The following is a 23,333-nucleotide window of genomic DNA, read 5'->3' on the forward strand; positions in this document are numbered from 1 at the left end:
CAAGAAGTGACAAAGGCATGGACCAGGGTTTCAGCAGCTTTTTGGGAGAGGTATTGACAGAGATGGGCTGTCGGAGGTGGTAGAAGGCGATGCTGGTGAGGGACAGGATGTGGGGGAGGAAGGATAATTGGGGGTCGACCCTGACCCCTAGGTTGCGTACGGGTTCGGAGAGTTTTAGGGGGAGGTCGGGTAGGGGAAGGAGGTGAGAGCCTTGAGATTTTAGAAGTTGACGAGAGCCAAAGAGTATGGCTTCTGTCTTGTCAATGTTCAGCTGAAGGAAGTTTGCGCTCATCCAGCCCCTGAGATCTGACAGGCAGGCTGACAGAACATCAGGGGACTGGGGGTCGCAAAGAGAGGTGGAAAAATAGAGTTGGGTGTCATCTGCACACGTGTGGAAATGTACCACATGTCTACGGATGACATCCCCAAGAGGGAGCATGTAGATCAGAAAGAGGAGGGGGCCAAGGATGGATCCTTGGGGTACCCCGCAGGTGACCGAGGTTAGAGCGGGAGGAGAAGCCGTTTGTGCAGATGTACTGCTGGCAGTTTATGAGGTAGGACTCGAACCAGGTGAGCGCGGTCCCACTGAGGAGGATGACGGATGAAAGGTGGTGGAGGAGGATGGCGTGATCGACTGTGTCGAACGCGGCGGAGAGGTCCAGGAGGACAAGGAGGCAGAGGGAGCCCTGGTCACAGATAGAGAGGATGTCGTTTGTGACTTTCACATGCGCAGTCTCTGTACTGTGGGCATGGTGGAAACCGGATTGGAGGGGTTCGAAAAGGGAGTGGGAATCCGGAGGAGAGGGATTGGTTGATATTGTCAAGTAAGTAGAGTTTCTGAAAAAAATAGAGAAACTGTATATTTTCTTTTCATTTTGCCCACAAAATACAGTCATGTACTTTATGGTATATCCTTTGAAGCACTTTGAGATGTCTCAATAATGTGAAAGTTGCTGTATCAAATGCTTGTTATTATATCTTAAAGTATATCAAAATTGATTATCATTATTATATCTTAGCCTGCAAGAGCATTTTGTCTTAATGTTTAAAATCATGCATAAGTATGTAAAATTCTTAAATACAGTCTTTATTTGGAATCTGGTCTTTCACAATTCTGGAAAAACAACCAAAGTCGAAATTAAGACTGTATTTAAGAATTTTCCACAACTCTGGGCAATCTTGGATTTTAAGTCAAAATGCTCTTATAGGCAGAGTGGGATTATAATAAACAATCCTTGCATTTGATATAGTGGTTTTCATGTCTTCTAGACATCTCAAAGTGCTTCACAGAATATACTGTAAAATGAATTGACTGTATATTTGTGGGCAAAAAGCGCAGTCAATTGCGCACAGCCGTGTCCCACAAATATTCGTGGATTGAATGAACAAATTGTTATTTTCTTCTTGAGGGATTATTATCAGATGTGTGGAGTAAGGAAACTTGCCCAAGGTTTCGCCCTGCCGGAAGTCGAGCCCAGGTCTCACTCGTGAGGTGAGTGCTCTAAGCACTGAGCTACAGGACTCCTCACTGGGTCCTGGAGACCTTGTCTGAATGGAAAACAGGACTTACTCCCCAAACCGACCAAGTATCTCAAACTGCAAGCTCACAGTCATTAAACATTAAAAGGCTAGCTAATAAAATCTGAATTTGTCTGAGTTTAAAAGGTTTAAATAAGACTGTTAAAGGAGAAAGAAACCCAAAGAAATTATTGAGGAAGGTGTGGCTAATATGGGATGGCAGCCATAGTAAATAATAGGTTTTTTTAAACTGCCACATTACACATTAAAGCAACTATTCATTCTGAATACTAACCATACATTAGCTTTTTGAGGACGGGACATGCATTTGAATGAATTTTAACTTTCCAGTCCTCAAAACAGAATTTCCTAAGCAAAGCCCTGTGTGAAAGGGAGGGAGGGTGACTCACAGAATGCTATCTGCTCTTACAGGCTCCAAGTGCTCTGAGATGCCATCCAGCGTGAAGGGTGCCATATAATTGCAAGTTGTTGTTGTTGTTCTACCGGAACCCAAGAGCACTGAACATGGGGCAGAAGACCATAGGATTCACCGGGAAACTCAGCCACATAGCTCTGAAGACTCAGGAACAACACTCACTCTCTGGAACTTGTTGCAAAATCTCTCCACTTATTCCCTTTCCGCTTTTTGAACCCTTCTAAAAATCTACCTATTAGAATGCCGCTTTGGGTCACTTCCCTTCTCTATGTTCCCCCCAGTTCAGGCTTAGAGTGCACTTTAGGTTGCTATCTGATGTGAAAGTTGTTATATAAGTTACAAGCTACTTTCGCTCATTCAAATTGAAGTATAGATCTAAAAAGTATCTTAATCATTGCCTATTTTCGATTTTGTGCTTGTCAGAAAGTGGAACCTGAAATCCTGAGAGTGATCCAATGTTTCTTATAACACTTGTGCGGGGAAATGGAAAAATAGGAGAAAATAGTGAAACAGAAAAAAGGAACACTCATCAGTTGCCCCCAAACACACAAAATCCTGGCATCTAATCTAACAGAGTGTTTGAAATGGTGTTTTGGCAGTTTTACTCTTTATTGCTCCAGCAACCTGCTGACAAAACAGTTTCTTCCCATAAAGGAAACATCAGCTCAATAGGGGAGCTTGTAAAATCCCTGAAGTGCAACATAAATGGTATCTAAATATCTCAGTTTTGTAGAGAGTGGAAGCCAGGCATGCATGCAAACTACTGGAATTGTCCTTTCATCCACGGGCACACTGTGTGGATATTGAAACATTGAAACGTCAGTGCTTGAAAAACAAACAGGAGCAAAGATTTTAGGGTTACTCAGTTCATTTAAGTCTGCGGGTTGGAAAAGTTAACAATCTTGTTGGTTTGGGTTATAATGAGGGAATCCCATTTCTGCCAATGATGGTAACTTTATTAACCAATGGAAATGTGCAGCAAAGCTATTTACTTTGCTATTTCGTTTCAGTATTGAATTCTCGTGTTGGGAAATTGAATCCCAGTTCACGATTGAGATCTGCATTCCCCCCCATCTCCCTTCCAGGGAGAGTATATTTTCTGGATAACAGGTAGATTATTGGAATAAGGGAGAAAATATTCCCAGTAAATAGATTCTTTGTGTGTTTTGCAAGTGTAACTCTTTACAAATTGGTCAATGAAAGAAATGCAAAGTTAGAAATCATTCACATCTGGTCAGACAATAAAATTGGGGTGAGGGAAGGGAAATAAAATATAAAGTATCAGGCTATTTATTTAGTTAGTTCTTTATCTGATCTATGCTTTATAATGGTGAGCTGGCATCAACTAGCTGAGTAAATGTGAGATCTACAATGCATTGATTACATAAAAATAATAATTTGTCAAGCATTTTTACTTTTTTTTATATCAAGGTAGATCTTTTAATCTCATTTCCGTGCTTTCCATTTTTTCTCCATACACCCATCACACCATAATAATCCTTAGATTTTGAAAATAACGCCTGATCATATTGTCAAAAAGTCTCAAAATGCTTCATAGGATTTACTATGAATCATGGTGTAGTGACTATTTTTGTGGACAAACAGCACCAAATTTGAGCACAGCAATGTCCCACAAACAGCAATGAAGTGAATGACCAATTTTTGTTTGAAGAATTATTAGCCACGTCACCGGGAGAAACTCCCTTCTCTTTTTGAACAACATAGAATCCTTAACATCCTGAACAGGCAGATGGGACCTACCTTAACGTCTGATCTGAAGGACTTTCTAGGGTTGTAGGTTCATACCTTGTGCCTCCAACTGAGTCAGGCTAACACCCATATTATTATTTCCCAAGTACCTATGTCCCTTTTAAATATCCCAATAGATTCTGCATCTGCAGCCTTCTGAAGTAGTAGATTCCATATTCTTCAAACCTCATTTTATGAAGAAACAACAGTTAAGAAATCCTATTGAGAAATATTCCACTTATGATTTTCTGATAAATATACAACATAGAAGTGAACCAAGACTTGCAGGTACCACAAATACCAGCAGAAATTTAAAAGTCAAGCTGCCTTTTGAAAGCATGCCAGATCTTACACACCGTTGCTTTAACACATAATAACACATACATGTACTGGAAACAAGCAGCATGTGAATGAAGTGTTAGACCGTATCAAATAATACTTTTGACACAAAGTTCTGAGTTTTTCCAGTTAGACCCCTAGAAAGTATGCTGCTTATAAAGGTCAATTTGGGGGTCCTGTGGCAATAGTAGGCAGTGCCAGCCAAATAAATAGCTTAGTGAAAGCACTGTAGTCTCCAAATCAGAAGGTTGTGGTTGTCGGTTCAAACCCCACATCTGAACTTGGAATCACATAGGTTAAGTTAACACTCCAATGCCGTTCTGACGTTAAACTGAGGTCCCGTCTGCCTGTTCAGGTGGGCGTTAAAGATCCTATGGTACTATTCGCAAAGAGAAGGGAGTTTCTCCAGGTGTTCTGGCCAACAATCCCCCAAACAACATTGGTAATTTATTTTATGGTTTGCTTATGGGACACTGCTGTGTGCAAAATAGCCGCCACGTTTCACCCATAAAAAACAGAGTCAATCCAATCCACTTTACAGTATATTCTGTGACGCACTTTGAGACACCTCGATGACGTGGTAAAGTGCAATATCAAATGAAAGGATTATTATTAATATTATTATACGCAATCATTAGGTTTTACTGCTTTGTGGCACATTTGCTATCATTACTTTTTCTTTGGTTGTATTTGCCAATTGTAGTTCATCTAAGCAAACAACATGTCTCACACAAGGAAGCACTTACCTTATTGAAACAGCAAGCCCATATTATGGGTATTTATTGCTTACGTTAATCTGAACATTATGGGCAGGTGCAAAGAGCACAAGCCAAATTATATGCTTTGTTCACAGGGTTATATAAAATTGTATATTAGGTTTTAAACAAGACAGAAAAATAATGGACTAGTAGAACTAGGGTAAAATATCCTAAAGTTGGAGTTCAGTTAGAGTGAAAAGTAAGCCAAACACTAGTTGAGTTCCTGTGTGACAGTACTTTTCTGTATAAAGTTAGAATCTAAACATTCAAGTTGCTGTAGGAATTGCTCTGTGGTCTGAATTTACCAATGTTTGTAGGCTGAATAGTTTTAAGATTAGTAAGGAATTTTGAAAATAGTCTTGAATTCAATCTTAATTTGTGTGTCAGTCTGGCTCTGTTAGGTGGTACTCTCGTTTCTGAGACAGAAGGTTATGGGTTCATGCCCCATGTCAGGCTTGGAACTCATATAGTCTATGCTACCACTCCAATACAGTGCTAGAGATGTGCTGCATTGTTGTAGATGTTGTTCTTTGGATGAGATGCTAAACTGAGGTCTTGTCCGCCTGTTAAAGTGGACGTTAAAAGATACCATGATGTTTCTCCCCATGCCCTGCCGAACAATACCCCAAAATAAAATTATTCATTCACTTCATGACTGTTTGTCAGACATTGCTCTGCGCAAATTGGCTGCCATGTTTGCCCACAAGGTAGTCAGTCACTCCATTTTGCAGTGTACCTTGTAAAGCTCTTTGAGACGTGTATAATGGTATATATAGCATGAAACTATTAATAATAATATAATTTGGAAATAGATTTCTTGCGGTTCCCAATTTACAATTTACCTCAATTTACAATGAGATATTAACCCGTTCACCAAAGGGGAGAAAACAGAAATAAAAATTAACAAGCCAAAGTCTTGGATATTGTTGAATTATACTTCAATTTGATTTTGTTCCTTATTGCACTGAAATGTTTCTACATGGTTCATAGAGGTGTCACTAAAGTATTGTATTCGTCAATGAATGCAGTAGCCAATTTGTACACAGCAAATGACCCACAAACAGGCCCTGAAGTGAACACCCGATTGTTTTATTTAAGAGATTGTTGGCTGGGACATCAGGAGAGATTCCCTTCAGTGGTCACTTTTGAGTCTGTATGGTGGACCATCCATCATGATAACAGTTCAAAGGCATATGATTCAGTCTGTCGTCTGTAGGAATTAAAGAGTTTATGGTCCCAATTGTGAGATTTACAAAAGAATTTGCAATCAAGGAATCCCAGTGGAAATTGAGTTGAGCGTTCAAGGGGAATTTGAGAGGATAAATTTGCGACCCAGTATTTGCTATTTACAAATCTTTTTGATGAATCTCCCAATGAATCTGACAAGGAAAGAGTCAGTTAACATGTGGCAAAACCTAAAGATTAATGCAGCTGGTGACAGGAGGCTCTGCCATATTTTGTGGAACTAATTTATGTACAAATATCAAACAGATTGAAAATGTTGACACACACCTAAATCTGCTGCAAATAGAAAGTGTTAAAAGAATGTAATAGATATGTTCTTGCCTGTTTTCCAATACCAAAAGTACTTAAGTCTGAAAAAAATCTTGCACAAAATTACACTTCTACTTTCTACTGGCTTTGTCTAGTGGAATCAATCATTGCTCCTGTGACTTGTCACATACAGTAAAATGTGCCACTAATAAACTTAGTGATATGCCACAGAGACGATACCAATCAGATGTGCACAATACTCATTTGAATGTAATTGTATTAAAATTTGTAATTTGTTGCAGAATCACATTGGGAATCATTTCACTCTTAATTCAGAACAAATGTCATTGCTTCAATCTCCTCCTTCCAACTTTTGAAGTGCAAATAGGGATGAAGTGTAAACCATGCCTGCGCTGAATTAGATGGAGTATCCAGTTTACCAAATGTGCTCATGGGGACGGAAACTTGTGGTGTAGTAAACTAGATGCAGTTGTGCAGTGCTGTAATTATGCTGGGCATACTGTGGGCATGCGGTCAGTTCTGTAAGTTATTATACGCTTCACTGCTACAGGTTTTTAAGCGTGTCGTTTTCTATTACAAAGGGCTTACCACTGATCCTGTCAGCAAAACCTTGTCCATTACAATCTGGTCAATGTGGTCTGTTTATACCATGCCTAAGGGCTAGCAATTACCTGCTTATAGTAATTTGCTACTGGATTTGATGTGTTTTCATCCCATATTACTAGAGACTCTCCAAAAGGCAGCTATTACAACACAGGCCATCAGGCCATCAGCGGACAGAAAGTAGTTTTGTTTACATATCAAATTGCTGTAAAAGAAACACGACACTAGGTAGATACATACTGGCCAAGAAGGATTTAGGTAAAAAATGCAACTGGCTGAAAAATGCCATGTTTGATAACAGATTAGATAATGAATGAAGGTGTATCAAATCTGTAGGAAATAATGATTTTTTCCCACTGTATAACTGAAAACTTTCTACGTGAGTGAAATCACCCCACCTCCACCCAACATTGGCACAATACTTCCCCTCAAAGCCCCTCAGTGATCTTAATTCCCACTCTCTTAATTCACGCATTAGTAGCTGGGTTGCTATTCCAGACCAGGGAGCTGCTGTTTCGGTATCACACTGTTGCTTCTCAGCCTGCCTCTGGCTAAGATCAAGTATAGTATTGGCCATATAGGGAGACCACGATTCAAACATCCCCATGATTTATTGGAAAGCCATGTCTTCGGGTGTCTATTAGCTGAGATCAGGATAGTAGGGGTTCTGATCTGAGGAGTTTAATGCACCCTCAACAACAACAACACAATTACATTTGTGCAGCGCCTTTCACGTTGGGAGGATGTCCCGAGCCGAGCTAGGGGTCACAAAGAGGAGCGGAGAAAGTGGAATACGGATCTTTCTTAAACCCTTGGTCACCAGTCTCAGGTTGGTCTTGCCCTGGCCAGAGAGGTGCTCCAGGCACGAGACTTGCTCTGAGGTACTACTGTGCATGAAGAATGTTAAATTAATGAAAATTGTTGTTGTTTGTGGTTGTGATGCGTGGAATCAGGTCTGTGTCGTCTTTTGACAATTGTGGTGGGGAAATGGATTTAGGTGGAGATATGGGCTGCCTGAGGGAGCAATCTATGTTCCCTATTGAGGAAATTGTTTCAATTTAATTTGGTCCGGTGGGGGGTAAGTGGGGCAAACTCACTCACCCCCCAAAAATCACAGGATACCAGTAACCTATCAAGCTGTCCTAAAATGCCAAGCTCATCGATCAAAAGCAACAGTAGAAACACTGAAATCTTTGGAACCAACCATTGTACCTGCCCCCACTCCAGCTTCAGCACAATGTTTGTGCCTGGAGGTTTCAGTTCTGGCATTGTTGTATCTGATCGGGGAGTGAGGCGTTTTGGGATACTGGCTTAACTCAAGCTGCACTGAAAACCTGAGCGCCGTTTTTTTTCTTCTCTTTTACATTTTTAATCTTTGCTGGATCTTCCCTGGAGCCAGTCAAGAATCTTGGTGACTTGTTCAACCCTCAACTGTCTTTTCTTCCCCACATCCAAGCCATGACCCGCTCTGCCTTCCCTCACCTCCGCAACATCGTCCGACTCCGCCACTATCTCACCCCTCAGGCCACTGAAATTCTTGTTCATGCCGTTATCACCTCCAGGCTCGACTATGCAAATGCCCTGCTTGTCGGCCTTCCCAACTCCTCCCTCCACAGGCTGCAGATAATCCAGAACTCTGCAGCCCGTGTCCTCCCGCACCAATCTCCGTGACCCCATCTCCCCCATTCTCACCCAACTCCATTGGCTCTCTATCCTTCAGAGGATCCAGTTCAAGATCCTGGTTCTCACATACAAAGCCCTCCATGGACTCGCCCCACCTCACCTCTGCGACCTCCCAACCCCCTACCAACCCGCCTGCTCCCTCCGCTCAGCTGGCTCTGGCCTGCTCTACGTCCTCCAACTCACCCGCCCCACCATTGGCGGGAGAACCTTTAACCACTCTGCCCTCAACCTCTGGAATTCCATTCCCCAATCACTCCGCCTCGCCCCCTCCTTAACCTCCTTCAAGTCCCGCCTCAAGACCCTGCTCTTCGACCCAGCTCGGGTCTGAAATGCTGTACACTATCCAGCGCCTTGGGATGTGCTCCCAATGTGAAAGGCGCTATACAAATGTAATCTTGTTGTTGTTGTTAATCCTTGACAGCATTTTAATACCGAGGTCAGTTGTGTAAGAAGATCAAGTTCAAGAAATACTCCCAGGAGTTTGACCAGATTCATAAACTTTCATTAAAGAATCATCACTCACTTCAATGGCAGCCTGCCAGAGATGGACCTATTGGATTTATCATCCAAGTGGGCCTTTGTTGAGCAGGAAACCTGATGTGGCATTTCCCCACCAGACTGTTTTTGGACTGGAACAAATGGGAATATATTCCCTCAGCTAATATTTTATAGCAATTGCACTGAAATTGCTTTCTTCTCTTGGAATGAAATTTCCTTCAAGGTGATGAATTTTTACAAACATCTAATAAAATGCAAGGCCCCACATGAGAAACCTATCAACTGTAATTAAAATTTATACTTTTTTTATATAAAGATCTCATTGAAAACTCATTTTTACTTTTAAACCAATTTTCTCAAAACTTCTTGCTTTGGATATGGTTTCCATATTACTAATTTGCCAGTTCACTGTGAATGGTGTCTTTGTAAAGAAATAAATAACTGGCAGGCTTCAGATTTGCAATAGTACCTTATTGTACCATGCCTGTGTCTAAAAGGCAACTATCGTTTTTCAAAGTGCCTTATTTTAACTCTTTCCATTCGCCTGCAAATATATAATCACTCTGCTTTACAACAACAATTTACATTTATATAGCCTCTTTCATTTTGGGAGCATGCCTCAAAGAGTGTGTGTGGGGATGGGGAGGAGGGTAAACTGGCTGAAAGCAGGTAGGTCATAAAAATGGGTTTTGAAGGTGAATGAGGGATGGGACACGGAGAAAGGACTCCAGGATAGAGTTTCAGTGAGTGTGGGCAGAGTGGCTGACTGTTTGCTCAAAGTGCGGTGGGTGATGAGTTTAGGAGACAGGAAGCAGGCCAATATTTGCTGAGCAGTGGGAGCAGCCGTGGCAGCAAAGACAGAAGAGGTGGCAGAGGTAGCAGGTGCAAGGCCATGGAGGCATTTGAAAGCAAGTTTCAGAATATTGAATTCAATCCTTTGGGAAATGGGGGAGTCAGTGGGGCAAATCATGCAGAAGATGTGCAAGAATTTGTAAGTCTTAAAGAGTGGAGGTGAACAAGATCATTGATTTTACAGAAAAGATTTATGGCTCAGTTAGATACATTTCTAACTTATGATTTGTAGTAATTGGAGTCTGGATTTTTGAATGGTGAGAGAACTGGACTTTTGTGATTGTAAATGGGGTGAGTTAGTTAAATGACTGGTAAGGTGGAATGAGAAGCAGTACAACATCCAGTCTAGACTGCTCTTACTTCCCACTGAGAAATATCCTGGAAACAGCTCGAAGGAAATATTAGGCTGCCTGGATTTCCACTGAAATTACCAGAATGTCTTTCATCTCCAAAAGCAAATGTTTGTTAGGCTGACATGACAACAAGTTATAGTACAGATTGATAAAAGGAAACAGGGCTTTGGAAGCAAGGATAAGCCCCTTAATCTTTATTTGAACAGATTTGCATTTATATCAAAGGAAAATTTAAATTAAATATAAATGAGCATATTTGTTTAAATTCCATACCTCAGCACATTATCTGCATATTAAATCCCAATTAAGTGCAGTCAACTCCATAAATCTGGTGATCTGATGTAAGGAGAATTGAAAGGGAGAATTCAGTGGAATGCAAATCCTTCCTATCTGTTCAGTGTTAACCATTTCTTTATGCAGGACAATGTGGTTTTCTACAGGGGCTCTTTAATGCAGGTCTATGCAGAGTTAACGGATCTTAGGCCAGTTATTATGGGTAAAATAAATCGATCAGGATTCCTAAGTCAATTGCTACCCAATGACTCCAGTAAACTGTGAAGTAATTTTGCTCGCTAGTCTATTTCAGACTTCACTGACTTGGAATCTGGAATTTTCTGGCTGCGAATGTTGTGGTTAATTTCACAAAGTTGCAATTTAATGCAATAAATACCATTTGTGACAATCACAAATTGAACACCATAAACTGAACAATCAATTGATTGGTGCATTATTTAGATATCTCAAAGGATCATTGCACTTCAGTCTTTAGATGGCTGGTATTATTACACTTATTAGACAGAGATCATCAAACACTCCTTGAAGCACAGTGGTTTCTGTTTGACTGGGATGATGAACATCCTGTCTGTAGAAAACATAAAACTGGGCTTGAAGGACAGAAGTTGAATCACTATTTTGGCAGAAAAAAAGGGGAGGTTAGAAGACATTTTTCAGACAGAATGTTGTTAGCGGATGGAATGCTGTACTAACAAATGTCTTTAAAGCTGAGGTATAACAACACTTAAAAGAAACATTGAACTAATAATCAAAGAACAATCTAAAAAAAATCCATAGGAATCAATGGGTAAAGATTCAGAGTAAGTGGAATGGAATAGGATTAAAGCATGTAGGTCTTGAAGGGGAACTAGGACCAGCACAGACATGATGGTTCAAATGATTTTCTATGATGGAAACCCTCTATGATTCTAATACAACAACAATAAAACAACTTGCATTTATATAGTGCCCTTCAAGTGGGGTAGCGTCCTAGAGCGCTTCACAGTGGCGGAGTCTGACCCCCAGTCAAGGGAAGACAGAGGCGTAAGGTGACTATAAGCACGATCAAAAAGAAAGGTCTTTGGGCGGGATTTCAAGGTGGGGAGGGAGGAAGTGTGCAAGGCGGAGGGATTGAGGGAAAGCGTTCCAGAGTTTCGGGTGACGTGGCTGCAGGCACGGAGGGTACGATGGACAAACAGCAAGCCAGAGCCAGCTGAGGGGAAGTAGCGGGTGGTGGAGTGGGAGGGAAGAAGGTCAGATAGGTAGGGAGGTGCGAGGGCATGAAGTGATACAGAGTTTTGTGCGCATGAGTATCCGGGCGGAGAGTTTTGAATGGATTTTGTGTATGGTGGAACTGGGGAGACCAACGAGGAGGGCATTGGAATAGTCCAGCTAGGAAGTGAGAAGACTTGGATGAGGGTTTCAGCTTCATCGGTTGTGAGATTCGGACAGAGGCGAGCAATGTGGTGGAGGTGGTAAAAAGTGGTCCTGGTCAGGGAGCGCATGTGTGGTAGAAAGGAAAGCTGGAGTTCAAAGCTGATGCCTAAGTTGTACACAGGTTCAGAGAGTCTGAGGGAGAGCACGGAGAGGTTGTCTGCAGATGACATTGCTGAGAGGGAGCATGTAGATGAGGAAAAGAAGGGAGCCAAGGATGGAGTCTTGGGGTACCCTGCAGGTGACTAGGCAGGGGCAAGAGGAAGAAACATTGGCTGAGATGAGTGCTGGTGGTTGGTTAAGTGGGACTCGAACCGTACGAGTGCGGTCCCACTAAGATGGATGAAAGAGGATATGCGGGGAAGGAGGATGGTGTGATCGACTGTGTCGAACGCAGTGGAGAGGTCCAGGAAGACAAGGAGGCAAAGGAAGCTCTGGTCACAGAGAGAGAGGATGTAATTTGTTACTTTTACATGGGGTAAGAGGAGGAGGAGGCTGCCAGGCAGATGTTATCTATCTTGGAGATAAAGAAATCCAAGACCTCTTCGCACTTGGCATTAGATGTTAATGTTAATTACTCTCTGCTTATATAAAGATTTGTGAGTAGCACAAAACCATAGGTAATAGATGGATAACTCACTAATACACTGAGTCTGAAATCTACGTATATGTATATTGATTGACTAATGAATATGCAGCCTCTAACAGCAACTTCCTGACCATTGCTACTGTCTGATTGAGCCCTTCTACAGTATTTTAGCATTCTACAGTTAAAAGTCCAGACAATAGTTTTCTAACTTGGTTGAAATTGCCGCACACACAATTAAAGGACTGAATTAGAAACATAATGACCCATGAATTATCATTGGAGTGTGTACATTGTTTCTCCAATCATCAATTTGTCCAGCATTTTTTTTGTTAGAGTACAAGAACACATAAATCTATTGAATGTGAAAAGGTCACTTGGCTCATTAAGCTTGCTTCCCTAAAGACTATGTGCAATATTTCCATTCCTGGACTCCAACCAGCCCACTCAATTATTGAGGGAAGCAAAGCAACCAGAGGTAAAATCTCTAAGAAGATAAAGCTTAGTGAGACTCCTGCGCAATTGTTAAAGGTACTCAAGCGAAATACCAAGGTATTAATGCAACCTTGCAAACTACATTATTCAATTCTGACTAATGATATTCCACAGATGGGATGACTCATCCAGAAGCACAGGAACTATTATGTCCCATAGAACAACATGATCACTTATGTCTAATGTTAACATTTATATCTTCAGAATTGTTCTAACTAAATGAGAAGTCCATTTGTTCTTAACTAATATCGGTATCTATTGTCCTTCATAAACCACTTGAATTTCATACTTTATTGTTTATCACATAATTAGAATAATTAGATTAGTGTCCTGCAACTATTATCCAAGATGTACATAATAGTAATAATCCTTGCATTGTTAGGTATTATCATACCTTATCATGTTGTCAAAATGCTTCACAATGTGGTCACTGTATTCTGTAGGCGAACATAGCAGCCTATTTTACACACAGGAATGTCCCACAAAGCGCCATGAAGCCAATTATCAATTTCTTCTGAAAGATTGTTGGTCAAAACACCAGTGGAAACTCCCTTCACTTTTTGAACAGTGCCGTAAGATATTTAACATCCCCCTGAACAGGTAAACATGAAATGGTTTAATGATTAATTCAAAGGATGACACTTCTAACTCCCTCAGCACTGCACAGGGGTGTCAGCTGAGTCTTTGAGCTGTGACTGTGCGGTGAGAATGTGAGCCAGGCTGATACTTATACTGTAATATAATAATAACAATCCTTACATTTGGTATAGCACCATTCCTGTTGGGAGGACGTCTCAAAGTGCTTCACAGATGTACTGTATAGTGGAGTGACTTATGGGTGAATATATTGTATGAAATATGAATTGGAAGATGAAAATGGAATCAGTGAGCGTGGCACTGTAATATATCCATAGCAGAGTGTGCTGCGATATGAGGTTCACTCCTAGTACATAAACAAAACAGCGAATTATGATGCCAAGTGAACAGAACAGCAGGATGTGATTCAGATAGAGGTATAATATGATGACAACAAGTGTGCTGTGCGCAATTGTCTGCAGTGGTTCGCCCACAAAATATGCAGTCAATTCACTTTAAATATTTCCTGTGAAGCACTTTGACATTTTTTGATGACATGATCAGGCACTATATAAAATGCAAGAATTAGTATTATTATTATTAATACATCTGTTTTTACAGAATGTGAAGAAGGCTTTTCTAGGTGTTACAATCCATTGATAGAGAAACTGAGACAATTAATCCAGATTTTACAAATTGAGCAGGATTAAGCGATAGTTTTCTTATCTTGTCAGAATATAAATGTGTTCTATTATGGAAAAAGCTTTGATCTCCATTCGGTACACAATCCATTTTATTACTTTATTGCTTAGTATATATCGCCATGAAACACACAACTTTGCAATTAGCGGTGTATGAAGGAGGGATCCAAGCTGTCAAACAGCCTCCACACTGTAAAACACAAATCACAGCCACCTGCTATTTCTGCTGCTGGAGTACCAAAACAGCCTTCTTCTGCTTCAATTCCATTAAGTGTTGAGGTCAGCCCTGGGCACACTAATTCACTTGAGCAAGATAAAATCAACAACAAAACTTGCATTTATATAATGCTCTTCATGTAGGATAACATCTCAGAATGCTTCAATCCAGGTTTGGTAAGACCAATAGTACAAGAAGTGTTATGGGGTTAATGGGGTAGGAAGCTTAGCAAGGGAGAATGGGGAGAGGGAAGTAACAATATTGTGGTCAAAGAGGTAGGTTTCAAAGTGGGATTTAGGATACATAGAGAGGCATGTGATGAAGGAACAAGTGAAGGGAGTTCCACAGCTAAGGGCACAGTGACTGAAGGCTGGTCACTGATGCTGCAGGGATGTGCAAAGAAGTTCATGAGAGGATTGCTAGCAGTTCTGTGATAACCATAAAGTGCCATGTGAGTATCTAGTTCCAGTTGCTCCAAGCCAACACTATTTTTTATGCACACAATGAAGGATTGTAATATAGAACAGTGCAGTGAAGCTTCTTGAGGTGGAGCTGAAACTCATCTATAGAAATGGTTCCCAGTGCTGAGTACTGAGTACTGAAACAGCAGTAATGCTAAAATGCTGCCCTAGTAAATGCTGACCGGGCAAAGTTCTCAGCCCACCTTTACAGACCAGCAAAACATTTCTTGAACTGTTGACCTTACCAAACCTATGCCATAGGTATGAGATAAGATAAGACTTCCAACCAGTAAACAAAACTCTCGTATTACAACTAACTGCACGAGCAATAACTAACTCATGCCAATTGTTACTGGTATCTGCCACGAAATGTAAACTGAGCAAATTAGACAGCACCTGACCCATTACACACCCACTTCTCACTGAAGCATCTCTGTCATAAAGGGGTCAAAACTTAGGTTTTCCTAAATACATTCAATTCAGCTATCACCAGTTAAATGTATACCCATCAGGTCTTGGATTTTGAACAAATTGAACACAAATCCGGGATCAAAAAATGTCACCAAAGATCTGACTTCACACAGCTCTGCATGACCATTACATTTCTTGCATTGTAGTGTTCAAAATAATGTCATCTTGAAAGAAAGAATTGGTAGATTTTGACTCATGAATAATTAAGAAAGGTTTTAGCAGAATATCTTCAATGACTGAGATTAATGGAAACAAAATTATCACCAGTGATAATTATCAACAACAACTTGCATTTATATCGTGCCCTTCACATGGGGTAGCATCTTGAACATCTCATATTTTCATCTGCTAATTTCAATCACAGCAAAACTAAAAACAGGATATAGACTGTGAAGATTTCACCTGCAGTCGTTTTCATGTTTATTTGCCTACATGATGGCTTTGTCACTGAGTTGTCACTCCATTTGTTCTAAGGCATGAGACCGCCCAGAAGATATCTCCAACATAACAACAATAGCCCTTCAAACTCAAGACTACCTTTAGCTCCGATGAGGTGGTACTTACCCTGTACAATGATGTGAGCTGATGCTTGGATGGAATCTTGATTGTTGTTAGCATGGCAGATGAACTGACCGTGTTCCTGCAGAGTAACGTTCTGAATAAAAAGCCCGCCTGAAGACGTTGTGGTATATCTGGAGTGGGGTGAGAGTGATTCTCCATTCCCTTTAGTCCAGGTAATTCGCGGCTGGGGATGTCCAGTGGCACTGCACTCCAGGGTGATACTTGCCCCGATAAGAACCTCAGTGTTTTGCGGTTGAATCACAAAGCTGGGCTTAGCTAAAGAAAGAGATTGAGGTATATCTCTAAGTTTGCTGATGATACTAGATTGGTCTGAGGAATAACAAAGACTTTATTTATTTATATAGCGCCCTTCAGACAGAGAAGCGTCCCTGAGCGCTCGACTGTGGTGGAGCACGGTGCTGAGCAGTAGGGAGCAGGAAGGTGACCGTTAACACAGTCGAAAAGGAAGGTCTTCAGGTGCGTCATGAAAATGGGGAAGGAGGGATAGAGGGAAAGTGTTCCAGAGTTTCAGGTAATGCAGGAAAATACAGAAGAATACAGACCACTCGGCAGACTGGGCAGATAGGCAGCAATTGTAGTTGAATGTTGCAAATGTGAAGTAGTAAAATAAAAAGAATAACAAGCTAAATGACAAAGTTCTTAGATACAAAACATGAACGTTTTCACAGAATAACTATCTTTTTGTGAGATCTGCGTGATGAAGGCTGTAGAAACAGTTCAATTGGAGCAATACTAAAACATAGGTATATGAAAAAAACTGTTGTAAATCATGTTGTCAAGGCATATCTAGATGGGTATAAAGAGACCGAGAATCCTTACAATCACTGGATTCTTGTTGTTCTTAATATTCATTCTGGTTTGATAAAGATGTTCTTTTAGAAGTCCCCACAGTCATTTTTTTGTTCTTCTATAGACAAACTCATACAACATTACTGCACTTTTGTGTTGCAAATCAATCAGTGACTTTTAAAAGTAGTTCTGGTGTAAGCTGACAATGAGACTTTTGTGAAATCTTGTTCTTAAATTATAGCATAGAAAGAGGCCATTTGGATATCGAGGCTATGTTAGTACCAGCTAGCTCCTCCACAATTTCCAACTTTTCATGGTTTACTTCACAGCTGCTGTGAGAAGTGAATTTAAATGAAGAAAATGTAGAAAACCCCAGCGAAAATGATTTCTTACTTGGGCTGCCAAAATATCGAAGTAAAACACCCTGGGTTTTGGCCTCCCCAGCCACGTTTTTGGCCATACATTGGTAGGTCCCCTGGTCAGATTCCTGTGTATTCTGGATCATCAATGTACCGTCATCCAGTAAATTAAGACGGATGTCATTCTTCATGTGTAATTCATTGCTGGAACATAACAAAGAGATGTATAAACATTAACTGGGCTCAGATTAATTGTGGGAAATAGCTGCAACGTTGCTTCCTGTGCTAAACTAAAAGCAGAAAGTGCTGGAAATGCAAAGCAATATCACCAACAGATTGCATTTATATCACGCCTTTCTTGATAGGAAGATATCCCAAATCGCTGATTTTTTAAATATATTTTGTATTTTTTTTGCACCTACCATCAAGGAGTTTAAACTCCACTCTTTTATAAAAACGGGCCAAAACACTCATAAACTAAACAATTCCCCAGACTCCTTAATGCATTAATAATCCTTACACTTTGCACATTATGTTACAACCTTCCTACATCGCCTTGGCCATTTCAGATGCAGCCATGTTAGGCTTGGTGTGAACAGATAAATTTCTATTATCTATTATTTATTAGCATAAATTTCCGAACAGATTCATCATGATAACTAAGAAACTGAGAAATTTCAGTGGATTATTATAGAGGGGTTTCAGGAATGCACCCCCCCCCTCCCACCAAAAAACATCAACACAATGGCTTACTCCACAGCTTTTAGAAATTGTTCAGTCATTATTTTGGATTAGCATCAAGCTAGAGGCAGGACAAAATGAAATAATAAAAATAATAAAATAATAATAATCCTTACTTTTGATATAGTTCCTTTGAAGACAGGAGGACTTCTCAAAGTGCTTCACAGAATTTTACTGTAAAGTGTAGTGACTGTGATTTTGTAAACAAATAAGTAGCCACTTTGCACACAGTAGTAATGAACTGAATGACAAATGTTATTTGGAGGAATTGTTTGCCATGACACCATGAGAAACTTTCTTCTCTTTTCAAGTAATGCCGTGTGAACTTTGATGTCCACCTGAACAGGCAGATAGAACCTCGGTTTAATGTTTCTTCGGAAGTTTGACACCTCCAACAATGCAGGTGAGAATAGAGGTGATAGAGGGTTCAATATTATAAAAGGGTTCAATAGGGTTAGCGTAAATAGGCTGTTCCCACTTGTTAGAGAGTCAGTAACCAAGGGATACAAATGTAAGGTAGCAATATTGAAATCTAAAAAAATAATTTAGGAGGAACTGCTTCACGCAGAGAGTGGAAAGAATGTGAAACTCATTGCCTGAAGCGGTGGTTGAAACAGATAATATTAGATGCATTTAAGAGGAAGCTAGATATCACATGAATGAGAACTGAATAAAGGGTATGGGAGGGAGTAAGGAGTGAGTGGTGACTTATGTGGAGTATAAATGCCTGTTTGAGTGGTCTATTTTAGTGCATAAAATGCTATTTGAACTTTCACATTTAATCACATAATCACAAATTAGTACTTTTTTGGTACACATCTTTGGTTCAGCTTCATAACATATTTAGCAAAATATGTTCATTTGTTATATTTGCTCACAGAAATAGCACAATTTATTTTTGACTAATGTATTGAGAGAATTCAGAAATCTCATTGAAATGGGAAACGGAGCACAAAATAACAAAATCTTGTAAATTTTATTCTGGTTGCAGGGAGCTTCTCATTTTGAAAGAAAATGATTTACCGGATTAAGCGGTAATTGTCGAATAGCAATGCAGTGCTTCCGGAATAATAACTACATATGTGATCACGTTGACGGCTTCAGGGTTTAGTTTTTTAAGTCATTTTGTTGCTTTAATTGGCAAAAGTCTATGTAGCAATTTGTACTGATTCTTCCTACTTAGGTTTACCAAATAATGTTGCAAAAATAAAAAAGTCAGGACAGTTTAAATGATTTTTACAACATCTACTTTTTGTTGTGGCACTTATGCTTGTTGTCAGCTAACACAGGCTTGAAACCCCCCTCTCTCCCCGAGCCACCATCAGTAGCCAAGCCTTCAGCCATCATGCCCCCAACCTCCGGAACTCCCTGCCTCTATACCTTCACTTTGCCGCCTCTCTTTCTATCTTTAAATCTCACCTTAGAACTTACGTCTTTAACCACGCCTATGGCAACCTGCCCTCTCCCCTTCCCTCTAGCACAGCATCAAACCCTGCCACTGTGAAGCGCACCGAGACATCATGTTGCATGAAAGGCGCTATGTCAATGCAAGTTTCTGTTAATGTGTTATTATGAAATCTACCTGTGAATCGGTTATGAGAGATTTTATTTTACTGCGGTGTCCTGTCTCATTCGTTGATCTGGAAGTGGTGCGATGATGCCACAGAAGCAGAGTGATTTCCCTCTGATAAACAGAGACTTACACCAGACACCGAGGCAAGAATCAGGTGAGCTTCAGTGATTCCTGACCGCAAATTGTTGTCTTATGGGAGAATCCGGCAATGGGTATCTCTGATTGACTCCGGGCGACAGAGTGAGGGAAGAGTCAACAGTCTTGCTATTGAACAGCTAGGTCACATTTGTAATAATTTTCACCCGCAATAACAAACAAATCACAATTTTCAATCCCATAACTCCAACTTTGTAAGTTTTAAAATTCAAACTTGTTAGAAAAGCTGAGCACATGCTAAATGAACAGGTTTATCATTGGGGTCTCCAGCATTAGTTACTGAGCACTCACTTGTTGTGCAGCCATACAATTTTCGGCTTAGGATTACCCTCAGCTCTGCAGGTAAAGTAGACTGTGTTTCCTAAGGTCACATCCACATCCCGGGGCTCTGAAGTAATGCGGGGCCTCTCTGGGGGGGAAAAAAATAAACAGCTGTGTTACAGAGATATTAAAACTGCTCGAATTTTATTCAGAACAGAAATATTTAATTGTAGTGGATTCTCTCAGACGTTGGTCTGTGGTTGGATGAATAAACATGTCAGTAATAAAAAGCAGAACATCAGTCTTGACTGTAATGATTTTTATTTCCAGCTTATATTCCTTTTCCACAGCTTGAACAACTCAGATAAGCAGACTGGCTTTGGTTTGAATTTCTAACAAAACCATTCAAAACTTTTGATATCTGTAACTGAATTAAATCACTAAACAACTTGCAATTCTCTAGCACCTTTCATATAGAATAGTGTCACGTGCAGGGAAGATGAAGCCACTGAGCAAGAGAGAGAAGAGGGTGGGTAGGAGCAAAGTGATTAAAACATGATCTAAACAGAAGGGAGTTTCTCCAAGTGTCCTGGCCAACAAATAATATTATTCATTCATATCTCAGCTGTTTGTGGAACATTGCAATGTGCAAAATTGGCTGCCGTATTTGCCTAAAAAATACACAGTCACTTCACTTTACAGTAAATCCTGTGAAGCGCTTTGTGGTGTCTTCCCGACATGAAATGTGCTAAACCAAATGCAAGGATTATTATTATTATTAATAATAATAAAGCTTTTGAAAGGGTTTTGAAAGCAAGAAGAGATGGTTTGAGGAAACAATGTTAAAAGCAGCGGATGGTTCAAGCAGCAGACAAGGAGGTATATGGAGCCTGATCACACACTGAGAAGATGTTGTTAAGACTAAAGACACTGTGTACTATTTAAAGATAAATGGATAGAAATATAAAATAATGATTTGTTGAAAATGCAATATTCTCAAACTGGATTCAAGTGGCTACCCGTTTGCAAAATCAAATTGCGAGGTTCATAGTAAGATTTGCAAGCAGTGAATTGTATGCCCCCAACCACTGAAATAAAGGTGCTTTTCTGGCAATCATTAACTCAAATCCAATTTTCACAAATGTAATTTCATCCCCAATGTTTATCTTAAACATTATGTTATTGTGTGGAGAGTTGGAAGGTACATAAGTGTCTACTAAGTCGGGACATTGATCAGCTGCCAGGCAGTAACAATGTAACCATGGTTTAATGCTGGTGAAGAGAAATTCAGACAATGAAATACTGTAGTGTCACAAATATAGTACACACAACTGGGACTGGCATCAGCCCAAGGCATGAATGGAAATGGAAAGGATTAATTTTTGAAAATGTATTTTGGTGACTGAAGTTTGAAACTGGTATTCAGCTGCAGATTCCAATTATACTTACCTCTGAAAACTTTCTCTAATCCCTACTCTCCTACCTGCATGTTCTGCTGATTCTGGTCTAATGCTCTTTATGTCTCATCATTGTTGACTGATCCTTCAGCTACTATATCCCTGCCTTCTTGAACTATCTTCCAAAATGTATTTGCTTTGCTTCATTTCTCTCTCTGTTCTCAAAACTCTCTCAGAAATATATTTTTAATCTTATTTATTGTCAATTCTTCCTTCCCCCTGCTTGGTGCTCCCTATTTATTAACTTCTATATGTATATACCTCTATTAAGCTAGATTTAATAAGACTTTTATTCCATGTGAAAGGCACTTTGCAAGTAACAAATGGTTCTGCGAATCACAGCAGAAGACTTGGAAAGAACATGCTATGGATATGAATTACTTAGTGGGTGAACTTTAAAATACATTTACAGAAGTACTTCAAATACTACTTTTAAGTTTGGAAAAAATGTCTTGGAGAACATTTTCAGGAACTGAAGCCAGAAAGTGCTTTCGAACCATAGCCTTTAATCTCAATACACCAGACACCAGTGTATCAGCAAGAACTTTAATAAGGCAACATTTTCTTCTGGATTTCCTGATTGTAAATACTATCGGGATACATTTGCAACATTTGCTGACAAATTAAATCTGAAAATTATCACACTGAATCTGTTTTAACAGGAGAAGAATGTCAGTCGATAGTTTCCGACTGCTTTTAGACCTGGATCACCCCCTACTTCCTTCAGCACAACGGCTGTGCTCGAAGGTGATGTGATTGAAAAGAGATGACACATTAAACCAAGGCCCTGTCCGCCTGTTCAGCTAGATGTTAAACTCCCATGGCACTATTCAAAAAGACAAGGAAGTTTCTCCCAGTGTCCTGCCACAACTAGAATTGTTTACTCTGTAGCTGTTAGTGTACGTTACCGTGTGGAAATGGGCTGCTGTTTTCGCCTACTAAATACAGAGTCACTATACTTTACAGTAAATCCTGTGAAGTGCTTCGAGACATCCTCCTGACGTGAATCCTGACAGAAATTGGATGCCCAACAAATTGGTACACGGCAACTATGCTGCAATTTATCTCGTTCCTGACAGGTCCAAGTTACAACTCTTGTATTTTTGACCCATAACCATAGTGAAAGTGATACTTGCTTCTTCTGATTTATACTTTACTGCAGGGAAGGCAGTACCCTTTATAATAAGGAACAAAACAAAACTAACCTTTCAGCCATCCCAAAGCCTAAACCTTATTTATTAACAGACATACACGTGACCTGATCAAATGAGTCAGACTGGGATCATTTCACATTTTTGCTATGGCTTTGCTCTCATCCTTGCCAGGCATATCAGTTACAGAGAATAGGAGGGGTGGCTTGCACACTGCTGTGATTTACATATATCCATAGCACTTACACTCAACAGAGTGAGAATATCATTTGTTAAGTGGCTGATATTTTAATGGGAAGAGAAAAAAGGCATTGAAGAAAACAGGCAGCTTGACTTAAAGCCAGGTGTCATATTTACTATAAATTTGGAGGCAGAAAGAGTTATTGGCAATTTCGAGCTTGCTAAGTGAACACATGTCCCCCATGTGTTTTTCATCTTGCATCTGAAAGACTTCAGTTTAGTAAAACATAAGGAACAGAAGTTGTCATAAAATGCAATGGATTTGGGCTTTAATCTTGGAACGCCTCACTGTTACCAAATAAAACAGGCAAGAAGGAAAGCTGGTTTCAATCGCCTGTGTTGAGCTTGGGCCTTCACCTGATTAAGAACAGAAAATAAAAAGTTTTGAGATTAAATGGCCAAAGCTTTACGTTACAATGTGCCTTTAGTTTCACATTTCAGACAATGGGATTTCAATCTAATGAAGCAACATATTGACACCTGTTATATACCAGATCCTCCCAGGG

The 23,333-nt window shown here is 40.1% G+C and overlaps 1 protein-coding gene across 1 annotated transcript in view; it reads right to left on the reverse strand.

Moving 5' to 3' along the window:
• Positions 1-23,333, reverse strand: part of LOC103186711 (peroxidasin homolog) — a 220,685-nt gene that overhangs the window by 53,637 nt on the left and 143,715 nt on the right. The window contains exons 8-10 of the mRNA XM_007905901.2: positions 20,010-20,127; positions 17,283-17,452; positions 16,083-16,355 (exon numbers count right to left, since the gene is read on the reverse strand). Coding sequence (XP_007904092.1) covers positions 16,083-16,355; positions 17,283-17,452; positions 20,010-20,127 — 561 coding nt within the window. The remainder of the gene's footprint in view (positions 1-16,082; positions 16,356-17,282; positions 17,453-20,009; positions 20,128-23,333) is intronic.

This window comes from Callorhinchus milii, unplaced genomic scaffold, assembly GCF_018977255.1.
Source record: "Callorhinchus milii isolate IMCB2004 unplaced genomic scaffold, IMCB_Cmil_1.0 Scaffold2, whole genome shotgun sequence".
In the NCBI taxonomy this organism is placed as follows: domain Eukaryota; kingdom Metazoa; phylum Chordata; class Chondrichthyes; order Chimaeriformes; family Callorhinchidae; genus Callorhinchus; species Callorhinchus milii.